This window comes from Vipera berus, assembly GCF_964194415.1.
Source record: "Vipera berus genome assembly, chromosome: 4".
Lineage (NCBI taxonomy): Eukaryota > Metazoa > Chordata > Lepidosauria > Squamata > Viperidae > Vipera > Vipera berus.
In genome coordinates this window covers 92,843,744-92,869,563 of record NC_138206.1, presented here as the reverse complement: position 1 = coordinate 92,869,563, position 25,820 = coordinate 92,843,744, and the positions used below count along the sequence as shown (strand labels likewise).

Sequence of the window (25,820 nt, the reverse complement as noted above, 5' to 3'; positions counted from 1 at the left end):
CACTGTCAAGGATGCATTGATTGATGAAAAGAAAATTATAAAACAATTACAATTAAGTGGGGAAAAAGGCTGAAAATAAACATGCAGATACTGATATATTGGAATAATACTTTCTACCTTATGCTGCGGAATTAATTTCTGAGTACTTCAGTAGTACTGCAATAATACCATATTTTCTAGTGTTGATTGCAGAAATAGCTTGTGACAGTTTTTAATCATTAAATACTTACACAAACTGAGTTTTATGTTGAACTCTAAGATTTCTTATTGTTGTGAGAACTCCAATGAGACCATTAATTTCTGTTCTAAATTATAATTCTTAGTGTGAATAAATACTGAAAACTCAAGTATGTCAGTGAAATACTTTATGCACTCCCCAACAGACGTACTTGCGGGAATTATGTCAGAAAAGATCTAGATAGAACTGACCATGACGTTTAAGACCTGCCCCTCTTATAAGCAGATAGTCCTTGACTTTTGACTAAAATTGAGACTTGAATCTCAGTCAATGAGCGATCAAATAGATAATTAAGCAGATGGTCAGCGCTTCATAACTTACTGTGCTGACTTTCCACCCTCTGCTTGGAATTTGCCTCTCTCTCATCTCTGGGGGCTGGGTGAAAGAGCTACCTGCTGAAGGAGTTCAGCTCCCCTCCATGCATGGAAAGGAAATCCTTTAGTGGGGAGCACAAATGGAGTTGAAATCTTCAGGATTTCAGCTCTGTTTCTGTACCCCATTGAAAGAGTTCTACTCCCCACTATGCACGGAAGGGAACTCAGTTCTGGAAGCAGAGATTCTACTCTTAAAGTTCTGAGCCTATGTTCTTCCCTCATTATGGGATGCAGATTAATTAATGTTTTTCACCCCCTTCTTTCTTTCCTGGTTTCTCTAATTTATGGTCCGTAATAGGCCAAATGATAAAAAAGAAAGTCAGTTTCAAGTGGATACAACCATGCAATTGTTTTGGTCACCATGCACCAGTAGTTTGCCGTTTTCTTCTTTTAGCACACATTTGATTCTATGTTTTCTTTGCTGTTTCATTCAGGGATATGAAGATTGGCTTCGTCATAAAGCTGATAATGCAATGAATCAGTGTCCCGTTCATTTTATTCGTCATGGCAAACTGGTTCGAAAGCAGAGCCACAAACTAAGAGTAAGGATCAAAGATCAATAAATATTCTTATGAGGTTTCTTGATTTTAGGGTGTGTGTTTTTGCAGGTTTCACCTACAGCAAATAGACATTTCATAAATAAGCTACATTTCCTATTATGGTATATAGCTTTTGATCCAGTTATGTGATACATTTTATATAGAGTACCTGCAATTATACAGAGCGGTAAAAAAGGAATTCTAAATTTGCTGCAGTTACCAGACTTTAATATCCTCAATTTCTTAAATCACTGTATTGCTGCATTTTTAAATTCAATCCCATTATCCATCAAGTGAACAAAGAGATGTTATCTCTCTATGTGCATGAATCAATCTGCCAAAAGGTAGATTGCTTGACTTGCACCAAGCAACAACTTGTGGTTAGGCATGATAATAGCTAAGCTATGATTAGCTATAAAGTAGCTAATAATTACCATGGCATTCTCTTCCCAGCCCAAAGGGGTGAGATGTAGCTCTGTTGTTAGTAATATTCCTTCTTCTGTTATGTTTTTATAGTTTTTAAAATGATAAGTAGTTTTGTGCATTTATATGCACTTATATTTTAGCTTTATTGTACACTGCCCAGATTTGCTTCGGTGAATTCATCAACCAAATACATTAGATCAGGGGTGTCAAACTCAATTTCATTGAGGGCCGCATCAGCATTGCGGTTGCCCTCAAGGGGCTGGGTGGGTATGGCTGGGGTGGGCGTGGCCTACTGGGTGGGCGTGGCTAGAGTGCGTATGGCCTACTGGGTGGGTATGGCCAGCTCTACATCGTTCGCATCAAGGGTGCCTATGGGGGCCTGGGCAGGAGTGGGACAGATCTGAGGGTCTCTGGCAGAAGGAGATGGGACCGGGGCAAGTGCCAAGGCAGTGGGGGCCGTTCCCTCACTGTTTCCAGGAAGGCTTTGCGGGCCACATGAAACCACTTTGCGGGCCGGATCTGGCCCCCGGGCCTTGTGTTTGACATGTCTGCATTAGATTAAATAAATACTTAAATAAAGTGTACTATTTTATTGCTCCCAACATACGTGGGATTGCAGTACATGAATCATATGCCATAAGAAATATAAGAAATGTAATTATGCTGGTTTGTGATCATAATAAAGTTAATATATGGGTGCTAAGAAAGGTATTAGTACTGTATTTAAGACTTCACGTGGCTTGGCTGTTGTTTCAAAAAATAGTATTTGTGACATTCTGAGTTTGCTTATGATAGAAAATTACAAAGTAAAATGTTGTAATGTAAATAGCTACTCAAGTCCACTTTGAATGAATTTCACATGTACCGTCTTTCAGAATTTTTAAAGTAACTGGGAATAAGATTATAGACAAACAAGATTAGAGTGATAGTATAAGAGAAGCCAGTAAGACTGTTATTATAGCAGGCAGTATTTTTTTCTTTGTAACTTGAACTTTACACATCCTGTAGATATTGAACCAATGGATCTCAAGAGTTCTGTTTCACTGAAAAAGGAGACTTAATTCTAGCACTCTCTTCGTGATGGGGCTCTTGGGAGTCTTCCTGTCTAGGCTTGTGGCAAATATTAATGTATATAGTCCAAGCAGAAGGGGTCTCTTAACAACTTGAAAACTACAACTGGGATTATCTTTGTAGATTTTTTTCTCTGCTGAACTAAAATAACTTTATATATATGAACTAGCAAAAGAACAGATCAGATGAGTGCAAGAGACAAGAAAGAATGAAAGAGTACTAAATTTCATCCATAACATCTCTTGAGTTTTAATGTTGATTGTACAGTATATGCTGATTCCTCAACTCTCCATAGTGTAATGAGGGGCCATTTTGTTACACTCCGTGCTTAATAGGCAGAATATGAGAAGAATGAAGGCAAAGCAGGTCATTGGCTACCTGGCTGGGTGTTGTTTTCTATTGTTCAGTAAAATTTACTTAAATATAGTGGAACATTCTTTTGAATAAACATACAAGGATTATGCTGTTGATTTAGAGAAAAAATATTAAGATTTGGAAAGCAATCTTTAAGCAATGGGATATGGATCTTTTTGTTGTTGTTGAGGGCTGTTTAAAAAACTATTTTCCCATGGTGGCTGTCACATTCTGTCAGCCTTCAAGGAAGTGTAAGACACCAATGTCACGACTCTACTTTTACTGTAAAGGTAGAGAACACTGCAACTCTCTGAATACTCCTTATCTTTGTGTAAACTAGGAAAGGACTTGCCTAAGATGTTTACACACCTTATATTCTTGCCCCAGAATCAGCGCCTTTTATTTGACCATTGTTTTAGTAGCATTTCTTCCTTCTGTTTCTCAAGGCCATTCCCTCTCCTTCTTACATCCTCTGGCTAATTCAACTTAATCTAAACGAGCAAATATAACAGATAAATAAATAAACAATAAATAAATAGAAATAATGTAAAAGTCATAAAAGTAACATTGGCAGTTTACTTTTTAATACAAAATGAGAAGAAATTGTCACAAAATTCAATAGTTCGTAACCTTCTAATGATAGCTAATGCTAGAACTTTTGTTCTTGATCATTTCCTTTATGTAGACAATTATGACCATTGGAATGCTTTTAATCATCTTATAAGAAAGGCACTTTTAGCACATCAGTTTAAAACCACCATTCCCTTTTTAGATTGACAAATCTTTCTGAATGTGTAAAGAGCCACAATCCACAACTACATCAAGCAAAACAGCATCATTTAAAATCAGAGAATTTATAGGATGTAAATATGTTGCTCTACCATATTATTATAGCACAACTTTTTGCCTGATGAATAACTTCTTATTTCCTTGCTGGTCAATGTCCAGGGACCACTAATACATAGCCTTAATTTCTTTAAAACTAGCAAATTTATTATGGCACTGTCTTTTCTAGACTACAGTTCATTTCGGCAGCTGTCTTCTTGAAAAAATGGTATATATCAATGCTAAAGTTAAAATACATGAATAAATATATAGCAAAGTTAATGGAATTACTCCTGAAAAAAAGGATTAATGAACATTTAAAAGCACACAATTTGATGGACCCAAAGCAGCATGGCTTTACTTGTCAAACTAATCTAACTGATTTTTAAAATTATGTCACAAATGTTTTCAATAAAGGTGGTGCTGTGGACATAGCCTATCTGGATTTTACCAAAGTATTTGATACAGTTCCACATAACGAACTCATTTAAAAATGTACAGGTTAAGATTTAACTACTGGGTGATTCAGTGGATAGGAAGTTGGCTCAGGGATAGATTCCAGTGTGTGATTTTTTAACGAGGCACTGCCTGAACAGAGACAAGTCACAAGTGGTATACCACAAACCTCAGTCTAACTCCTATTCTGTTCTGTGTGCTTGTAAGTGATACATTAGGTTTGTCTTTTTGCTGATGATGGTGTGTAATAGAGTTGACATTCCTGGGGTATTCATAACGTGGAAAATGATTTCGCATTACTGAAAAATTGATCAAAAATGTGGAAACCATTGCGCAGTGTTTCTAACGGTAATATCATGCACTTAGGAAAAAAGAATCCATTAGCAGGGCACAGTATTGGGGGTACAATGTTAGAGAGCACAACAGAAGAAAGGAATGTAAGTATGTTGATAGGAGATGACTGCAAAATGAGTAAATAGGGTGGCCAGGTAGCTGTGAAGGCAAATAAAATTCTATAATGCATAACTAAAGGGATCTGCAGCAGGAAAAAGAAGGTCCTAATTCTACATATAGAATTTAGTCAGACCCCATTTGGAGAATACGGTGTCCAGTTCTAGAGATTTCACTTAAACAAAGATAATAAGACAGAGATGGACAACAAAAATGGTGCAAGGTCTGAGGGACAAAACATATCAGAAAAGATTGGAGAAAATGAGTATATAAAGGTGGGAGAGACTAAAGGTAAAGAGGTGACATGACCTAAACCTTTAAATATGTTAAGGGTGTGAATAAGGTTCTAAAAGGCAGTATTTTCAATATTAAGCAAAAATTAAGAACACGGGCATAACCTCAAACGGACAGGAGGGAAGTTCAAATGTAATGTTACAAAATATTACTTCACAGAAAGAGATGTAAAAGCTTGGAACCAACTTCCAGCGGAGGTAATGGGTCAATCTTCAATAACTGAGTTCATCATCGGACAAAAAGATAATAATAATAATAATAATAATAATAATAATAATAATAATAATAATAATAATAATAATACATCAAGAAATTGCAGCTTCCTGCAATAACTCCAGCAAAGCTAAAAAAACCTGCGCTACTCAGAACATATTACATTTTAAGGAGATACCTGGTTGATACCTAGGATGCTGGCAGCAACTTGTGTCAACCATTAGTGCCAGTCAATTTGAGTGCTCAGTTGACTGAGTTTCATGTTTTATGAATAAAAATTTTATATAATAATAATAATAATAATAATAATAATAATAATAATAATAATAATAATAATAATAATATAAAAATAAAAATAAATAAATAAAGTAAGTAAGTAAGCAAAAACTTGAAGAACATATTCAATGGATCACTAGATCTTTTCTAATTTCTTCCCCTTTCTTCCTAATACATATGCCAGCTCAGATTGACAATTGACACAAATGTAGTGAAATCTTTTTTTTTCTTCCATTCAGTTATTTTTGATTCTCAAAAACTGACTGGACAAGTCACTGCAGTTTTCTTGGCAGGGTTTTTCATTTGCTGTTGCCTGGTTCCTAGGGATGAGACAAAGCAATTAGCCCGAGTTCACCCAGCTGGCTTTGTGCCTAATTGGGACTAGAACTCAGAGTATTCTGGTTTCTAGTCCCCAGCCTTAATCACTTCACCAAACTGGCTGTCTATACTACTCTATCCAGGGAGACTGAGTTCTAGTCCTACCTTGGGCACAAAGCCATCTGGGTGACCTTGAGCTACTTCTCAACATTTTAAGGTGGGTGGACTGCAACTCCCAGAATCATGGGTTGATCAAACATTAGACTAGTCTCAGCCCTAGGAAGCAGGCAACAGCAAATTAGTTCTGGAAAACCTTGTCCAGGCAGTCTCTGAGAACTGGACATGACTGAACATTTCACTCAAATTGAATTTGATTTCTGGTGATTATATAGAAACATCCTTATTTTATTGAGACAATAAGGGAAGTGTTTGTCACTATCACCTTATGAGATTTTTTTGTTAATCTTTAAGACACTATAAGTTTATAATGTGAAAGTATTTAAAGCAAATCAAGGCATGTTATTCTGTTAACAGCTAAGGATTTTTAATTGTGTATCCAGCTAAGTGAATATAGTATAAGTGGAAATAACTTTCAAGATGTACATCAGGTTTCCCACAATCATAAGCACAACATATTTATATTAATTAAAGCAGTCTTTTCCCCCCAGATTTCTGTGTGTATGTATTGGGGGGAAGGCTGCCATAGCACACAGACTTATATACTGCCCCATAGTGCTTTACAGCCTCTCTAAGCAGGCTCAGCATGTTGCCCCCAACAATCTGAGTCTCATTTTACTGACCCCGGAAGGATGGAAGGTTGAGTCAACCTTGAGCTGATCAGGATCAAACTCTTGGCTGTGGGTGGAGTTATCCTGCAATACTTCATTCTAACCACTGCACCCTCACAGTTCCTTTAAGTAGTTTATTAATTAAAGTTAATGCAGCTCTTAAAGGAACGGAGCAGTTTTTCTTCAGGCTCATGAGGAAGCTAAGAAAAAGAGAAGCAGCTTTAGTGAATAGCAAAGGGGTATAATTTTGGAGTATTCTTTTCATAAATTACATTATTTATACCTACAGGTTTTTTTTCTAGGTGAATAGGTACTTCTGCTTGGTTGGTGTGCCTTTTCCATTCCTCTAGAGAGAGAGTTTTGCATATTGTTTTACTTCACTGGTGCATGAAAAATGACTATATGTTCTACATAAATGTTTCCAATTTTTCTTTCCCTTCTACTTTAAACTGAGCTTAAAACAAAACTAAAAGCTATTATTTATTATTTATTATTTTGAATGCTATTAGAATAATATTGGGTGTTTTATTGCTGTTCTTTAAATATTTTTAATTTTAATTTAATTTTAATTTTAATTTTCTGTTTAGAAGCTTAGGATTTCCCAAAATGAAATTTGTTCATAAAAGCTGCATAAATGCATACCGGTAATTGTATTTCTGTACTTTTGATATATTGGCAGGGAACAAGTGAGTTTGATCCGTCATTTATATTAACAGTTTGTTTCTATTGGAGCTAACAGTCTAAAAGTACAAATTTCAGTAACCCTGAGAACACCACTCTTGTGTTCAAGAGTGATCCTCTCTGTTCCTATTTATTCCTAAGTTTCACTATACTTCAGGAAATACCATAAATTCTAGCAATCACAGTCAACATAGCATGAAATCATGGGAATTGTAGCTTAGCAAAATATTTCAAAAACGTCACCTAGGTGGACACTTTTCAGCCGGCCATCTTGACACCAATCAAAATGATGAAGTTTGCACTGTGACATTGAGACGTCACAACACAAACCTTCTCCAGTAGTGTTACAATGCAGCATGCAAGTTACAATGCAGCATGCAAGGGGTGATGTTTGCATTGCAATGGCTCAACACATATTTTCATTCCTTGTTACAACTGCAGTCCCCCAATTTATCACTTGATATATAATATTGCAGCTGAGCAGTACAGGAGATGGTGAGGAAGTGCTACTTCTATTCGGTGATTTTCTGAACAGGACAAAAGCAAAACAGAGTTAATTTTGCAAATTATCCAATTTACTGTGACTATTTTAGTGAATTTCTAATTTGTTTTTTCTTGATTTGTAGCTATAGTTTTGCAGTTCTGTGGATTGTATATAGTATATAGTAGTGTAGGATTATATCAGAAATTCACAAATAAATATTGAATCCTTATGTGCATATCATGCTGCACTATAGTCTGGTACACCAATAAAATCATAGAAAGAATAATAGTTTAGTCACCAATGTTATTTACTTATTAGATTGAATCCCAAACAAATTACATTAAGTTGCAGCCTAGGTTTAATCCACTTAATATCATGCTAGGCCATGATCTGTTTTGACCATGATTTATTGAATAAGCTACTTCAACTGGCTTAATACTAAGCCGTTAATATGGGATATAAACCCCATTAATACACAAACAACAAAACTACATTATGACTTATCATATTCTGCAACCAAGCCGGTAAGTTCATTGTACAGCACTAAACCAGTATTTTAAACTATAATAATTTGATTTATGGGTAACATTAAGCAATATTATTGAGTTTCTGTGTTATGATAGACATCATACTAAGCCTAAAAATAGACAGGTCACATTTTGGTTGAACAGTATATTAACAGTGGATTCACTTTATGGGGAGCGACTCTAATCTTATTCTAACCATGATTTCCCCCTGCTTTTCCCCGCCCCCTAGGTTGGAGACATTGTGATGGTAAAAGAAGATGAAACATTCCCTTGTGATTTAATATTATTGTCAAGTAGTCGATCAGATGGCACATGTTTTGTTACAACAGCAAGTTTGGATGGCGAATCAAGTCATAAGGTAACAAGTTGAATGATAGATCAGGCATTGGATGTTTCTCTTGTATTACAGAACCTCAGTTTATAAATGAAAGTATCTATGTTTCTGGAGGATTAAGTAACCTAAAGCTACAATGTTAGTTTTGTAGGTGTGTAATAAGTCAAACCATCACCTCCAAAGGGGATCACAACAGGCAAGATGACAGATGTGATATCCTAATAGAAACTTCAGTGCTTTTATATGTGTGTCAACATTGCACATCTTAAAAGGAACAGGGTTTCAGTTGCAATACTATGAGCACCATCTTGCTTTTTATGGCCTTATATCCCCTGTAAGTGATACTGCATAAATCCCCTTTTTAATTGTGAGACTTTCTTCCAAATAGACTGGTATAGATTTATGCAATAAACCTGTTCACACTTCAAAGAATGGGCTTCCTGAAAAATCAGCTGCAGATTTGCATCATTCCCCTGCCCACTACATTACTTGCTGTCACCATCCGCACAGGACGGATGTGCTCCTCATAATTAAAAGATTACCTACCTTTGGTTAATATATGACATATCAAAATTTGAGTTTGTTCAGAGAATTAGCTCTGCACCATTTTGAAAATATGAGTTTTCTGAACAGCTTATAACGTGCTAATTTAACATAGTAGATCCATGTAAAATGGTTTGGTTTAGTTAAAATCTTATCTGCAAAGATAGCTGTTTGGTAGTCATTCAAAACTGCAGAATTTTGCAATATTGTAGTGTTTGACTACATGACTACAGATGGAAAAATGAAAAGAACTGTGTTTCATGTTCAAAGTTCCTGTTTCCAATTTCAGTATTACTTCCTTTTTTATTCCAGACATATTATGCGGTCCAAGATACAAAGGCTCTTCACAATGAACAAGATATTGATAAACTACATGCTACCATTGAATGTGAACAACCCCAGCCTGATCTTTATAAGTAAGAACATATAATTTATTATCTTTTTACTTATTCTGACTTCACTAATACCATTTTAAATACATTGAACTCCCAAGAAGTGCACATTTTGAGAAGATATCTGGAACAATGAAGATGGTTCCTAATTCTTCTCTTCTCTTAGAAAGACACCTCTGCCTCAGGTGATCAAGATGAACAACATAACACTGACTGTCAGCCCAAGAAAACTAGAAAGCAAATGGTTTAATCTTTATTAATGGCTCTTTAGTAATGAGGTACGGTAACTACATATTTTTCAAATATTGGTATTATTTTTCATCTAAGTCAGGGGTGTCAAACTGCCAGCTCGTGGGCCGGATGTGTCATCCGGAAGCCGCACCCACCCCATTGCCGGCAATGGCAAAACTCTCCCGATATGTCACATCACGTGACATCGTGAGTTTGACATGTCTGATCTAAGTGTCCTTTTGTTCAATTATATGATGAGTATTTTCTGTGTAGTCCTTTTCAGTTTAGGAGAAGACTGAGTAATTCCAGTTTCTGTCAACTGTTCTTTCATCCCTTATTGAAACATCCCAGTTGGGATGATAACTTGGAAAAAAAACAGTTTATGGGTTACATATCACTTGACTTCTAACCATTTATTCGCCGCTTGTAATACTGGCCTAGAATTAGGGTTACACATTCTCTATAAATTCTAACCCATTAATGATACCCACACTACATTTTAATCATTTAAATGTTACCATACACAGTTGAATTATATGGTGATGCCTTACTTAAAACCAAGTTAAAATGTGATCCTGGGTTATATTTATGTGAAAATCTGAAAAGTTACATGAACATAGAATTGTATTTAGAGAAATGAAAGAAATATATATTGAACTTAGTTATTTGTGGATGCAAGTAGATATGTTTATGCTTCTTTTTTCCAACTAACTCATTTTAATGCCAGTTCCCCAGAGTTTCTTAGGTTGCACACTGATGCAATTTTGGAATAGGATCAGAGATCACCTAACACAATAATATTACTTCCATATTAGTAATTTTAGGCACCATTTTCTGCATAGGTTTCCTGGCCATTAGCTTTCAGTCTCCCAGTGTGTTTTGCAAAAGCTACAGAAGCACTGACCTTTTGCTGTCCAAGTTTAAAGCATATTCAAATAAATCAGAAAATAAGATCTATTTCAAATCAAGCTCAATTCCTGCTGAGTTAGACAAGCATAACCATACATTTCTCTTGGTGTGATGCAGAAGTTACTTGCCCTTCATTTTTCTGTGATTTCGTTTTTAAAAAAAATGTCTTGGTCAAAGACATTTCTCAAATGAATTCCCATACAGTGGTCAACTCCACTTAGCTTTTTAGATCAGCCAAGGTCAGTTAACTGTTGCTGGCAAGCTGGGTATTCAAATAATTATTGTTAAAGAAAAAGCAAAATCCTTGTGCATATGAAGGCAAGGAGAGATCTATCAAAATAACTAAAACAAGAGAACTAGATTGAATAGAAAATGACAATTGTTAGCTAGCAGCTTCTGCAAGAAAAGGCCAAAATCAACAAGATGTCATCTGTGATGTTACAATCTAAGACTGTCCTTTTGTCCAAAAGAGATGAGGCATAGATTTCCCTGCCATTCCCACTTTCTTATCATTTTTTCACCCTTTCCTGCTACTAGCACATTTACTGCAAAACCTTGTGAGTTGCACTATAATTATGGTATACCATAATGAAAGATGGGGAGACATCCTAAAAGGAAGCTGATCAAAAGGAGCAAAGGAAAATGTGAATCAGTAATAGGAAACTGATAGGAAGCAAAAGTGAAACTAAGGGATTTAAATGAACTGTTAAAAAAGGGGAGTCTATTTTCCTTCCTCCTTTCTTTTTTTTTTGCAATACTAGTTCTCTTAGGTCAGATCCTAGCTATTTAAGATTAAGGCTTGAGATAAATGTAGCATAACTGAAGATGGGCCCCATGCTGTAATCAACAGTTTCAGCGTTCTGTTAAAAAAAAAAAGGATGATTTTTAACTAGAAGGACGGGCTAAAGCAGATTTTGGAAGCTGTCCTGGATATAAAGAGAAATGGATGGCAGATGCATTAGCTCAAACAATAAAAATGTAGCCATATGGAAAGGAACATGTATGTTGCCAATTGCTGCATTGAAAATTTATTTGTAATATTTATATAGCTGTCCATCTCACAGAATGTGACTACGGTTTAAAAGATCATTTAAAACATCATACACAACTAATAATTAAAAATATTCCATAATTGAGAACACCAATCAGAATTAGTAGCAACAGATGAAAAATATGCAACATATAGATTGAGAAAATAGGAATATTCTAAACAAATAAAAATTAACCACTTCCTATGGCAAAGCAGAAGAAAAGAACTTTAAAGAAAATTAAAGTGTTTTGTTGTCAGCTACAGAAATAGCTAAGGATACAAGCTTTGGAAAGAAACCAGAGGAAATCCCATGGCTCTGAATGGAGGTACAAGCATTCCTCCACTTACTACAGCTCATTTAGTGAGCGTTCAAAGTTACAACAGCCCCCCTCAAAATGACTTATGACCATTTTTCAAAAGGAATTTTTATTAGGAGAAGCTGAGAGCAGGCATGATAGGCAGGATCTGAGGGTTTCCCGCTCAGATCAATAGGTTAAAAGAGTCCCAGTCATAACCCCACCCCAATAGTTCATCCGGTCAGTTTGAATAGGCCAATCCCCAGGTGTTAGGTCCACGCAGGAAAGGAGCTGATAACGGGATCCTTTCCCATGCTTGTGAAGATGTTGTTGAATCTTCGCACCTTCCCTTCCACAGTGAGAGATAAGCCAGATGGCCGGAGGCACATTCCTGATGTCACCTCAAGGTAACATCAAGGGAGAGACAGTTCAAAGAGTAAGTATGTAGGAACAGCGGAAAAGATGGATTGTAGCAAAACAGAATAACATACCACAGAACCTTCCCCCCTCCCCCTTAGGAGAACGGCAGAATCCTCAGATAGAAAAGAATTAGAAAGAAATGAGATAGATTCCCACCCCCCAGAGAAGAATGGGTTCTGACAATTCCCCATGGTCACGCGATTTACTGTACATTCAGATGCTTGACAGCTGGTTCATATTTAGGATGGTTGCAGTGTCCCAGGACCATGTGACAATTTTTGCGACCTTCTGACAAGCAAAGTCAATGGGGAAGCCAGATTCGCCTAACAGCCAATTTACTAATTTAACAACTGCAGTGATTCACTTAACAAACCTGGCAAGAAAAGTCGTAAAAACCAAACTCACTTAGAACATTTCTCATTTACCAACATAAATTCTGGGTTCAATTGTGGTCGTAGGTTAAGAACTACCTGTATTCAGGATGCATGTTTCTAAAGATTAACAGTGGAATCTATTCGCATGCCCATATGTCCAATTATTGGCATGCATATCTCTGTCCCACCACAGCCATACTGATGCTCAGCTTTTTCCTTTCCTTTTGGCTTTCAGATTTGTTGGCCGGATAAATATTTACCATGAGAGTAATGAGCCAATTGCAAGGTAAGACTTCAAATACAAATTTGCATATGTTGCCCAGGTAATTCATCTCTTAGTATTAAGAAATAGGAAAAAAAATGTTTCATCCGGTCTGTGCATTTAAATGAATAACTAAACCTCTACCCAAAGATAGGTTCTCTTGAGTTAAATGCTATGTGTATCATGTCCCTGGATATTGGATTGCAGCTGGGTAGCTGAGTGCTAAATGGCAGAGGGCCAGATGAGCTGTTAGCTTGCTGAAGCCAGGCTCCATTTCCTTAATCTTTATAATTTTTGGATGAATATAGCCCAAGGGGAGATGGAAACCAGAAATCTGTTTTTACAGAGCTCCCTTTGTGTCTACTGTGTTTGCTGTAAAAGAATAAACTGTGGGGTTCCTAATATGGAAGGAGTCTGGATGTGACGTAACTTCACATTACAGTTGACATTTTCCTTCACTGTTCTTTTTCCAGTTCCTGTTTTGGCATATTTGGCCTGATAATAGATCAATCCTGTCAGCAAATCTTGCAATACTTTGACATATCTCTGGGATTCACCAGCAAAAGCCGATTATCACTCATTGTAATTCCTTCTAACAAAATTCCTTCTTTGAATTAGACTTATGCTGTTCAACATTTTGATATATTAGGTTGAATTGCAGAGATAGTATAAATATTTTCTCCTTTATAATTTATTTTTATATTTAGCATGATTTAATTGTATTCAGATTTTTGGAACCACATTTAAGATCTAATGTTTTTGAAGTATACAGTGCATTCAGAAAGTATTCAGACCCCCTTCACTTTTGTCAATTTTGATATGCTGCAGCCTGATTCTACAGTTGTTGAAATTCCATTTTTTTCTTATTCATCTACACTCAGTACCCCATAATGACAAAGTGAAAACAGAATTTTACAGATGTTTGTAAATTTATTAAAAAGATTCTTTTTAAGGTTGCAGCATAACAAAATTGACAAAAGTGAAGGGGCTCTGAATAATTTCTGAATACACTGTATATTTACTATTTCCTATCTGTGATCATGCAAACATAGATCATGCAAACATAAATTAGTAATATATGTGTGTTCATGTTTATCAAATTAAATATAGAAAATATACAGAAGTCCTCAATTTATAATCCCAATTAAGCCCAAAATTTCCATTGCTAAGCAAGACAGTTGTTAAGTGAATTTTGCCCCATTTTACAATCCTTCTTGCAACAGTTGTAAAGTGAATCATTGCAGTTGTTAAGTTAACAACACGGTTGTTAAGTGAATCTGGTGACCCATTGATTTTGCTTGTCAGAAGGTCAGAAAATGTGATCATATCACCCCAGGACATTACAACCATCATAAATACATGCTGGTTGCCAAACATCCCAATGTTGACCACATGACCCTGGGGATGCTGCAATGGATGTAGGGGTGAAAAAGAGTCATAAGTCACATTTTTCAGTACTGTTGCAGTTTTGAACTATCACTGAATGGTTTGTAAGTCAAGGACTACCTGTACCTTATACAATCAAAATTCTCCAACATTGACTCAAGCCACAAAAAAAGCTAAATATCTAGTTCTCTTACTCAAATAACTTATCTTGTATGATATATAGTAGTACAGTGCAATTAAAATGGAATTTTCCAATTAATTCCAATTCCAACCGATTAATCAATAAGCATCATGGAACTCTATAGCAGTTTATAAAATACATGTAAGTTAGCTTTAATGCTTTCTGGATAGACTCTTAATTCTCAGTTTGTATTTCAGGAATATTTGTTCAAAAACTTTTAAAGGTTTTCCTAGTATGTTTGGGTTAGGATTAGCATTATTTTTTGTGTATTAAACATGTATTTATGGATTGTCATTTCATTCTAAAAATGTCTGGTAAAATTAATTAATTATTTTTACTTTGCAGGCCACTGGGATCAGAAAATGTGCTTCTTAGAGGAGCTACATTAAAGAACACTGAGAAAATCTTTGGTAAACTTTCCCTGTTGAGACACTGACTAAAAGGAACATCTTTTAATGTAGTACAAATTATCTCTTGTTCAAAAACAAAGTGAAAGAGAACAAAAATAGAGCTATTTTGAGTTGAAAGCAAGGTTGTCAATATAAAATCCTAAATTATTCAATAGTCTGTGTGGTGAGCGGAGGTGGTTCTGGTTTTTGTCAATTTCCATTTGCTACTTTTTGCAATATTCCTGCAAAAGTATTTTCTTCTTGTGTGATATCTGCAAGAATGGATCACATGATAATATTACATTATGAAACCTCTTGGTTTCTACCATGATCTCTGACTATGCCCAGATATCTATGCACAGAGACCATTGTTGTCCTCTGCTGGGCTCCAGTGCCTATTTGATTTTATTTGTTAAACTGTTGTTAACTGCTGAAGAGCTCTAGGCTGTGGCTTCATCTTGTTTTCAAGATATAGGCATCCTTAGAAAATAGAAATGATGAATACTGTTCCTTCAGCCCAAAGAAATGGCCAAGAATGATAGCATGGTAGTTTGTACCTTGTGGCTTATCTGCAGGTAAGTTTGTAGAATTTGGCCTTGCCATTTACAGTGAATCTTTTGTGAGAATGCTTTTGACATCACAAAATGTCAGATATGTCTGTTGGCCCAAAAAGGCTGGAATTCCTTTGATTGACAGATTGGATTTGGATACACAATGTTATCACTGAACAGAATAAAGACAATATTTTGTTTTCCTAATTCTAAAATATAAACCGGTTTTCACCTTTCTAGATCAGTATTGCAAAAGTGGGATGGATTTTTTTTCAGTGTAGCAATAACAAATCAGAATAGCACAACCACCCCGTTTTGGATTCAGTATCTCTCATGAACGCAAGTGGCCATTATTCAGTTTATTAGGCTAACAATAATCCTGTCTTCTTCATAATCCTATGTTCTTTATGTTTTTGTTTGTCTCTTCTTTCAGGAGTTGCAATATATACTGGCATGGAAACAAAAATGGCACTGAATTACCAATCAAAATCACAGAAACGATCGGCTGTAGAAAAGTAAAGTGTTATCAACTGTTCTAATATCTCTGTGTGTATTATGGATGAAATGAATAGAAAATAAAAACATTTATCTGATGAGTAGGGGAATATAATAATTTGTATATATTTGTCAATAATTACTTTCATAATGAAGGAGTTTGGGTCATTTGTGTTCTTAAATGTTTTCTTAAAGTTTATTATTAGGAATTTAAATACAGTTTTCAGTTTGTTACAGTTCTAAACTTTCTGGTTTTGCCAAGTTTTTGATGCCATGCTCTCTTTTATCTCATGCCACTCAAAGTTGTTCAGAGTCAGACGACAAATATGTTTAACAAATTATTATTATCTTCATATTTTAGTGCACATATTCACACACACATGTACAGACATATTTTAATATTTTATTCCTGGTTGCAGGCAAGTTATCTATTTAAAATCTAAAGTATATTGAAAAAATAGCACAGTTCTTTTCATGGCATTTCATGGCACTTGTAAATTTCTTTCAATTGTACACATAAGACCTATGAATCTCTACAGTTTGTCTCAAATCATTCTTTAAATGCTTCCTAACACATTTCAAAATGAAAAAGGAGTGGAAGCAGTGATATTTATAGGGTTTACATAAGCTTGCTTGCTTGTTTTAACCTGGCTTACTTTGAGGCTTTGGTGTTTGTGTGTGTGTATCTCCCTCCCTCCCTTCCTCCCTGTCTCTCTGTGTGTGTGTGTGTGTGTGTGTGTGTGTGTGTGTGTGTGTGTGTATAAAACCGTATTTTCCGGCGTATAAGACGACTTTTTAACCCATGAAAATCATCTCAAAAGTTGGGGGGGTCGTCTTATACGCCCAGTCGTCTTATACGCCGGAAAATCAGCGAGCCCGGGAAGGCACGCCCTCCCCTCTCACTGTGGAGGAAGCAGGGCAGGCTGGCATCTGGCGGGAACCGGCAGGGCAGTCCTGCACACGCGCGCGCTCCCCGGCTCTTAAGGAGCACTCCTTAGCAGCCGGGGAGTGCGCGCGTGTGCAGGACTGCCCTGCCGGCTCCTGCCCGACGCTCTTCCCTCTTGAGGCAGCATCCCCGAGGACTCCTTAGGAGCCGGGGAGCGATGCTGCCTCAAGAGGGAAGAGCGTCGAGCGGGAGCCGGCAGGGCAGTCCTGCACACGCGTGCACTCCCCGGCTGCTGTGCAGGACTGCCCTGCCGGCTCCTGCCCGACGCTCTTCCCTCTTGAGGCAGCATCCCTGAGGACTCCTTAGGAGCCGGGGAGCACACGCGTACGCAGGACTGCCCTGCCGGCTCCCGCCAGACGCCAGCCTGCCCTGCTTCCTCCACAGTGAGAGGGGAGGGCGTGTCTTCCCGGGCTCGCTGATTTTCCGGCGTATAAGACGAAAAATCTTGAAAATCATCTCAAAAGTTGGGGGGTCATCTTATACGCCCAGTCGTCTTATACGCCGGAAAATACGGTATGTATGTTTGTGTGTGTGTGTATTTAGTGACTGACTTATCTTGGAAAACATCAAATCATGTTTCAGGTTTAGCATACAGTAGCTGTTTACAGTAATTAGTTACTTTGTATTGCTTTTCCTCTATATGAAAATAGAATAAGACAGCCCTTTGATGAATTATGAAACATAAATGTGAGCAGCGTATTTGGAAATGCCCTTTTAGCCTACATCAGTACTGTAGACACACTGTATTCTCTTTCGTCTCATACCAAATTAGACTCTATTTTGTTGAACAATTCAGTTAAAATGATATAAAGTAGTTGACAATGTATAGTAATAGATTATTCATTAATCTGACTTTCAGATTACTCTTTAATTCTGACTTCTCTGGCAGATGTATATACAGAAAAGACTTAGATTAATTGAAAATATAACACGAATAGTTATGTTTTAAAATGACTATGTTTCATTAATTATAATAATATTTTCTTTCATTTGTTTCAGATCAATGAATGCTTTTCTTATTGTATACCTTTGTATTCTAATTAGTAAATCACTAATAAATACCATCCTGAAATACGTTTGGCAGCTTGAGCAATATCGTGATGAACCTTGGTATAATAAAAAAACAGAATCTGAAAGGAAAAGAAATGTGGTATGTAGACTATTTCATTCATACTGAGATATAATAATGTACTTACCTTTGGTTTCTGCCCTTGCCTATCTTGAAAAAGTAGAGTGCTTTCAGCACAGCTATTGGCTTTATCCTGTAAACCAATGTTTCCCAATGTTGGGAACTTTAAAAATGCTGGCTGAGGAACTCTAGGAGTTGAAATCCAAACATCTTAAAGTTGTCAAGGTTGGGAAACATTGATGTTAGCTGTTGGAAGAATTTTTCCATATTTGTGTAGCCTTCCACAAATATCACATTCCCCTACTCCGAGACAGCTAGTGGTGTCTTCAACTGGTCAGTGGGCAGCCCTAAAAATGGCAGCCTTCTGGCATTCTCCCTCCACTTTTCCTGGTGCCTTCTATGAAGAACATAAGACCCTTAAGCTTTAGGATTATCAGAAAGACCATAGGAACTTCTGATATTTATCATTTCAGGATGCAAAAGTATCAGTATCATGGAATATGTAAAGGTAGGTCACTAAGAAATTAGCCCAATGTTTGAATATAAAAAGTTCCTTCATATGGCAAACAATACTATAGATTCCTGCCTCTACAATTCCACAAACACAACAGAAGAATTTTTTTAAAAAAACATTTTGTCTAGTTATATTCAGTTTTATTCTAGCAAAGGTGTCAGCTCTGTGAAGCAGTCCAGGGATGAAGCACCCCTGAAGTATGAGCTCTGTATTTATTATAAGATTACTTTAACAGAATCTTGCAAGCCTGAACGTTTACTGTATAAGAAGTTAGGGAGGTCCCTTGTAAGGTGTTTGCCATGCCCCCATTCCTTCTGTGGTCTCAGCTGCCTTTTATCTGACTGTTGCCTAGTTTTGTACTTCTTCCTCTTGTTTCAAGGTCATTCTCACTGTACCATTACATAAGATGATGTTGTACAACTAGCACAACAATTGGCACAACTTGAAATGAAGTGAGGTTCTGATTTTTAGAAGCTCTTTCACAAATAGAATCAAAGTAAGGAATGAAATACTTGTACAAGAATTAAAATATGGTTTTTACATATACATAAACCTGGATAGGACAAAAGATACTATTGGGAACAAACTTGTGGATTTCTCTTGCTGAATGGGGATGATGTTACTTAAAAATAACATGGACCTACTGTAGTTCATGTATTCCAACCTGATCAACAAATCACACAAATGAATCAAGGGTTGGCACTTCAATAAGCAACTCAAAAACATAAATTGGAAATCAGGATGTTTTCTAACTTACATAATAGGGAATATTAAACATGGCAAACTGAGAGGAGGAAAAAGATGTAAAGAATGCTACGTCAGCTATTGTAGACCAATACGTTTACTGAGGTAGCCCATTAATCCAAATCTTGGCCTCAGTAGTTTTGACTATGCTCTTACATATTAGTCATAGAAATAAAAATATATTTTCTCTTACAAAAAAGCAATAATAAGATGTCTAAGAGTATAATTATATACGTTTTCAAAGAAATAAATCCAACTGTAGCAGCTTCTCTCAAGTTAATATGAATAATACTGTGGACTAGCATAAACTAGCTTATATTAATATGGTTTTATTTTTGTCTTCTTTTGACAGTTTATCACAGCGTTTACAGATTTTCTTTCTTTCATGGTCCTTTTCAACTACATCATTCCTGTATCTATGTATGTCACCGTAGAAATGCAGAAATTTCTTGGTTCTTATTTTCTCACTTGGGATGAAGAAATGTTTGATGAAGAAATAGGTGAAGGACCACTCGTGAATACCTCTGATCTTAATGAAGAGTTAGGGCAGGTAACTGTCACGCAGAAGCAACTATAAAAATATAATAGATGTCTTTGATGTGAAGACAGCTGGACAGATTAATATTTCAATTTTCCTGGAATTATTTTTATTATTATAATGCATAACTATTTGCCTGATTTATAGGGTATACAGACTATCTTGCTGATCAGAATTTCTTATAAATCACAGTTGACGTTAGATATTTGGTAAAAAAAAGAAAAGAAACCTATGCAGTAGTTTCAAATGTCCTGCACTAGGAGAAGGAAGAAGCTTTGCCTAAATACAAGATGCATCTTTTTTCAACTCACAATACTAAATGCAGTTTGGCAAAGGGTCAGAAAGTATATGACTTTGAATCATGTCTCTCAATAACTACAGTAAGAACGCCCAGTGGTGAAAATTCCTGGAGATCATAGTTCTCTATTTTATTTATTTGTTATGTTCAAACTAGATCTGATTGATTGCCATATGATGTATTATCAGAAAAAAATACTATCAGTATCAGTATTGAAAGTTCACATCTTGGACAGTTTAGATCAGGGGTGTCAAACTCAATTTCATTGACGGCCACATCAGCATTGTGGTTGCCCTCAGGGGGCCCGGTGGGTATGGCCAGGGTGGGTGTGGCCTACTGGGTGGGCGTGGCTAGAGTGTGTATGGCCTACTGGGTGGGCATGGCCAGCTCTACATCGTTTGCATCAAGGGTGCCTATGGGGGCTTGGGCAGGAGTGGGACAGATCTGAGGGTCTCTGGCAGAAGGAGGGTCTCTGGGCCAGGGCCAAGGCAGTGGGGGCCGTTCCCTCACTGTTTCCAGGATGGCTTCGCGGGCCACATGAAACCACTTCGCGGGCCGGATCCGGCCCCTGGGCCTTGTGTTTGACATGTCTGGTTTAGATTATTATTTAAATAATAGTGCAAAAGTCATGCAGTGTTCTGTTGATAGTCCCAAAGGTACTTTTTCAAAAGGCAACTGGACTTTCTTTGTTTTTCCTTGAAGATGTTTTGCTTCTCATTCAAGAAGCTTTAGAAGCTTCTTGAGTGAAAAGTGAAATGTCTTCAAGGAAAAACAAAGTCCAGCTGCCTTTTGAACAAGCACCTTTGGGACAACCATGACCTGCAGGACTGAGAATCTCCATAGACATTTTCTGCTTATATAAAGGTAGTCGTCGACTTACAACCACAATTGAGCCCAAAATTTCCATTCAAAGGCAAGACAGTTGTTAAGTGAGTTTTGCCACATTTTGCGACCTTTTTGCCACAGTTGTTAAACAAATTATTGCAGTTATTAGTTGAATCATGCGGTTGTTAAGTGAATCTGGCTTGCACCATTGACTACACTTATCAGAAGCTGGCTGGGAAGGTTACAAAAGCTGATCACATGACCCCGGGACAGCGCATACATGCCACTTGCCAAGTGCCCCAATTCCGATTACTTGACTGTGGAGATACTACAATGATCAGAAGTATGAAAAGCCCATCATAATTCACTTTTACAGCACCATTGTAATTTTGAATAATCACTAAATGAATGGTTGTAAGTCAAAGATTTCCTGTGTCACAATCCAAATCACTTAGCGCTCTTTGTACTGTAAACAGGCTTACCATTGGAAATTCATAAAGATAAATTTTTGAACTAGAGTAATAAAATATTGTTTTAAAAAATAATAAAACAACTTTCTCCTCTGTATTGCATTCATTTGCATTATAGCAAAATGACTCCTTGAAAAGAAAATATTGCAAATTTTCTAAAGACCAAATGACATAATTTCAAAATTCACACATAATTATTAAAATCTGTCCTTGCTATGTTAATCCTTGGTTAAGCTATCTTTCTCTTTTCAGGTTGAATATGTTTTCACAGATAAAACAGGGACATTAACTGAAAACAATATGGAATTCATAGAGTGCTGCATTGAGGGACATGTATATATACCCCATGTCATCTGTAATGGCCAAATCCTCCATGATTGTGCTGGAATTGATATGATTGATTCATCCCCAGGAGGAAGTGGGAAAGTATGAACAGTTGTGCTTTGTTTTGTTAATGCTGATTGAAAAATTAAACTTGATTTCTGATTTTCTGGACACATCTATGTAATTTTGCGGGCAACAATGTGCTGTCGCTTTCCTATCTAGCTTACTGCCTTGACCATTATTGAAAACATGTCATTTGAATCATTTGGTTGAAGTAGCTTTTTGTCTGATAGGTATTGTGCTTTAAAAATGTTAGATGCATTTTCTAAGATGTTTCTAATTTGAAAGTGATATCAATACCACTATTTAAAATCTTTGCAAAGAATAATTAAGAATTCTCTGGACATCAAACTAATAAATGAAGATGATATCACTTGAGTTTAAATTAAATTGGAGCAATGTAAAAAGTGTGCTGCAACTCAGTCCAGGGGTTGCAATCTTGATGCCTGTCTAGTTTGATAAGGCAGGATAGAAGGATGGATCTAGAGGATTTAATAAGGATAGCAAGAGCTTGGGGGTGGCATAAACACAATTTTCAATTGTATTTAAATTTAAATGTATACCTTTTTAATTTTATTTAATGATAGCTACAGTAATCATTTATTGGTGGAAAGGTAAACGTAATTGTTCTAAAATGGCTTTGTGAGGTGGACATAATGATTGCACTTATCATTGTGAAAGGCTTACATTGATATATTGATTTTTGTAATGCACATGTGAATTGGCTCCTTTCTTAGAGAAGTTTTCACCAAATCACATCACCTCTGTTTTTTCGTCTCTCTCTCTCTCTCTCTTTTCTCTCAGAGCTTATAACACTTCAGATAATCTCACTAGCATGACTTAATAAAGTGATAAAATGTCCTGAGTGCAAGTTGCATATTGATCCCAAAATATTTTATTACCAGTTCAACTTCACAGACTCTGTCATTGGTCTATCAATGGCCCTAAGCGATCAAGGGAATGGCTATATAAACTATAATAAGAAAAAAAATAGTGATCACATGGGATTTCTACAGCTAAGACCCCTGTAGCTGAACCCAGAAATACAACGGCTAAACACTTTTTAATGAACAGATCAAGAATATTATTTCTTTAAATACATTGAAGTGCTTTATTTATTTGTAGAGTTTTTTTCTTAAAATAGATACGCTTACTAACAGTGGAAAGTCTTCCCTTCCCTTCCTCTTTGCAGCCTCTTATCATGTTTTCTATTGCACTTTGTTTATAAGATCTGTATGCTCTTATGGACAAACTTTAGGAATCAGAGGTGTTGATGGAAGGAGGGAGAGAAAAATAAAAATTTCCTTCCATTAACTTCCTTAAATTAGGATCAATGCTAATAATGTATCCACTTTGAGCTCATCAGTCTAATACATTTAAATGTACAATATCTTTCCTATAAGTAAGTACATACTAGTACTTTTTATAGTTGTTCTTCCCTTTTAATTTTTTTATAAAGTTTTATTGATTTTTTAAATAGAATTCAATAGTAATCATTCAACAAAAACATGTTGTCTGAGTATCTTATTCACTAATTCAAATTAAATTCCTAAACCCTAAATCTTTTCTCCAACCATTTTAATTTATAAATTTAATTTATTTAATTTTTAATTTATTAGGACCGAGAAGAGCTCTTTTTCCGAGCTCTATGCCTTTGTCATACAGTTCAAGTGAAAGAAGATGATACGGTGGATGGAGTAAAGAAAGCTCAGCTTTCAGGAAAATCTTCTGTGTATATTTCATCATCCCCTGACGAAGTTGCTTTAGTTGAAGGCATTCAGAGGTATGTACAAATTAGTATAATTGTCTCAAAAACGGTGTAAGACCAAATGTCTATTCCATGTTATCTGTGAAAATAGATCTGTGATTCACTGAGAAAAATACAGATATTAAGAAAACAAAAGTAGGCCTAGTGGATATGAGACGTTACTTTGGACATAAATACTGTAAAACAGCTCTAGGTTTATCTTAATTTCTGCTGAAAAATAAATGTTTCTTCTGTTTTAAAGCCCATTGTTGTAATTTGTGAAAATGTCTGGCTTAGAGGTTATCAAAAATAAAAACCTTTATTATAGTCTAAAGCACAACAATCTAAATGGCAAAAAACTTCTCTTAAGACCTACTTGAAAGTGAACATGAAAGTGGCTAAGCTAGTCTATATGTGGGAATATCTGCACTCCCATCTTTTTAAAATAATCGTTCACTCCCCACATGTAGATCAAATAGGGGAAAGATAGAAAATGGAATGTTGTTATCTCATAAGTGTTTACCATGGAGTTACATTTGGGTTGTTTACTATAAATATGGACAAGAATATAATTGAGAATCAGAAATGCAATGTCGAAATGTGATGAAAGTAAAAATTCTGAAGGTAGTTGGCATACAGCATACACCATTTAGGTATTTCTACTTGCTTCTTCAACCAGTATGAGCAACTAGGTACACTTGGAACCTTTGCATTCTTTGGACTTGTTAGGAAAAAACACAAACCAACGCATATAATGCTAAGGAACTAGAGATGAAGTTATTTGGCTTTGTTCAGCTACTTTCACTGGTAAGGAGGAGCAAACTAAAAGTGATAACTTCCATGCACCTCCTGCCTAAATAATACTCTACAGTTGTCACTAATTCTGGCATCTGAATGCATGTAATGTCTTGGTAAAAGCAAAATAAAAAACTTGATTTGATTACAGATAGGCATCCACAGTTTAAGTAAATTAGCTATTCTTTAATCCTTGAAATAGAAAAAAGGATAAAGGAATCCTTAACCAACCTGAGTGAATCGCATTTTTCTGACCTGAAAATTATATTAAAAAGGTATTTTTAACATACATCAAACTCCATTGTAAACATGAAATATAATTATTTTAATTCCTGTTATGTCTATAATTGAATTTTTAGACTTGGTTATACATATTTACGATTGAAAGACAATTTTATGGAAATTCTAAATCGAGAAAATGACATTGAAAGGTAAGTTATTTTTTAATACGAAACAAGGGTAATCAATGGAATACTTCCTGTATATAGTTATTTAAAACACACTTAATGTCATTATAAAAATTACTTGTAAAAAATATACTGCTTAATTGATTCTTTAAGCTATTTTGGAAAGACTTAGAACCTTGTAAGTGAATTTTGAGTCAGAATATGGGATTTAAATGGGACATTATTTTTCCATCATAAGAAATATAAGACCATGGTGTCCCTATTCTTCTAAAACTAAGAATGTAAACATGCAAATGTAATTGATTGCAAAATGTTATTTTGTTTCTTTCAGATTTGAACTATTAGAAGTTCTTAGTTTTGATTCAGTAAGAAGACGGATGAGTGTGATTGTAAAATCAGCAAAAGGTAATCAAAAGAAACTTTACAGTTTCACATTGAAGGACTTTTTTATTCTTTCCAGCCCAGTAGGATGCTATTAAACAAGCTTTAAAAAATGTGGAACTCTGCCTGTATGTCAGAAAGATAATTTTCAGATAAGAACAGGATCATATTTGTTGGGGGAAAGATGGCAAGAGAAAGATCTACTTAGGAAAGCACTACTATAGATCACAAGATTCTGAAGCAAGGAGAGAGTTTAGAATGCAGCATTCTGAGCCAATGCATGTGCCTAACTTGTGTCTTCCTTATTTTAATATACTATAACTATGTTAAAGAATGTCTATTAATATTTCAGAAATCTGTTTAGACCAGGGGAAGAAAGTCAAACCCAAAATACCAGACCAGAAAATCAACTCCATGGGAAAGCTAGAACTATCTTTATTGAGATTGGTTAGAAATATAGAATCTTGCCTGTCTGGTTCTGCTGTACCTCCCCCCTCTGCCCCTTTTTATACTCTTATGAATCAGGGATATCTGC

General features: G+C 35.9%; 1 protein-coding gene across 7 annotated transcripts in view; it reads left to right on the top strand.

Moving 5' to 3' along the window:
* ATP11A (ATPase phospholipid transporting 11A) overlaps positions 1-25,820 on the top strand; it is a 129,683-nt gene that overhangs the window by 68,869 nt on the left and 34,994 nt on the right. For all 7 annotated transcript variants that reach the window (XM_081326603.1, XM_081326598.1, XM_081326597.1 and 4 more), the window contains exons 5-16: positions 1,047-1,154; positions 8,544-8,672; positions 9,504-9,607; positions 13,079-13,129; positions 15,018-15,082; positions 16,046-16,127; positions 18,053-18,203; positions 19,793-19,990; positions 21,824-21,997; positions 23,575-23,738; positions 24,857-24,928; positions 25,236-25,309. In XM_081326603.1, the coding sequence (XP_081182729.1) occupies positions 1,086-1,154; positions 8,544-8,672; positions 9,504-9,607; positions 13,079-13,129; positions 15,018-15,082; positions 16,046-16,127; positions 18,053-18,203; positions 19,793-19,990; positions 21,824-21,997; positions 23,575-23,738; positions 24,857-24,928; positions 25,236-25,309 (1,333 nt within the window). In that variant the 5' untranslated portion in view covers positions 1,047-1,085. The remainder of the gene's footprint in view (positions 1-1,046; positions 1,155-8,543; positions 8,673-9,503; positions 9,608-13,078; positions 13,130-15,017; positions 15,083-16,045; positions 16,128-18,052; positions 18,204-19,792; positions 19,991-21,823; positions 21,998-23,574; positions 23,739-24,856; positions 24,929-25,235; positions 25,310-25,820) is intronic.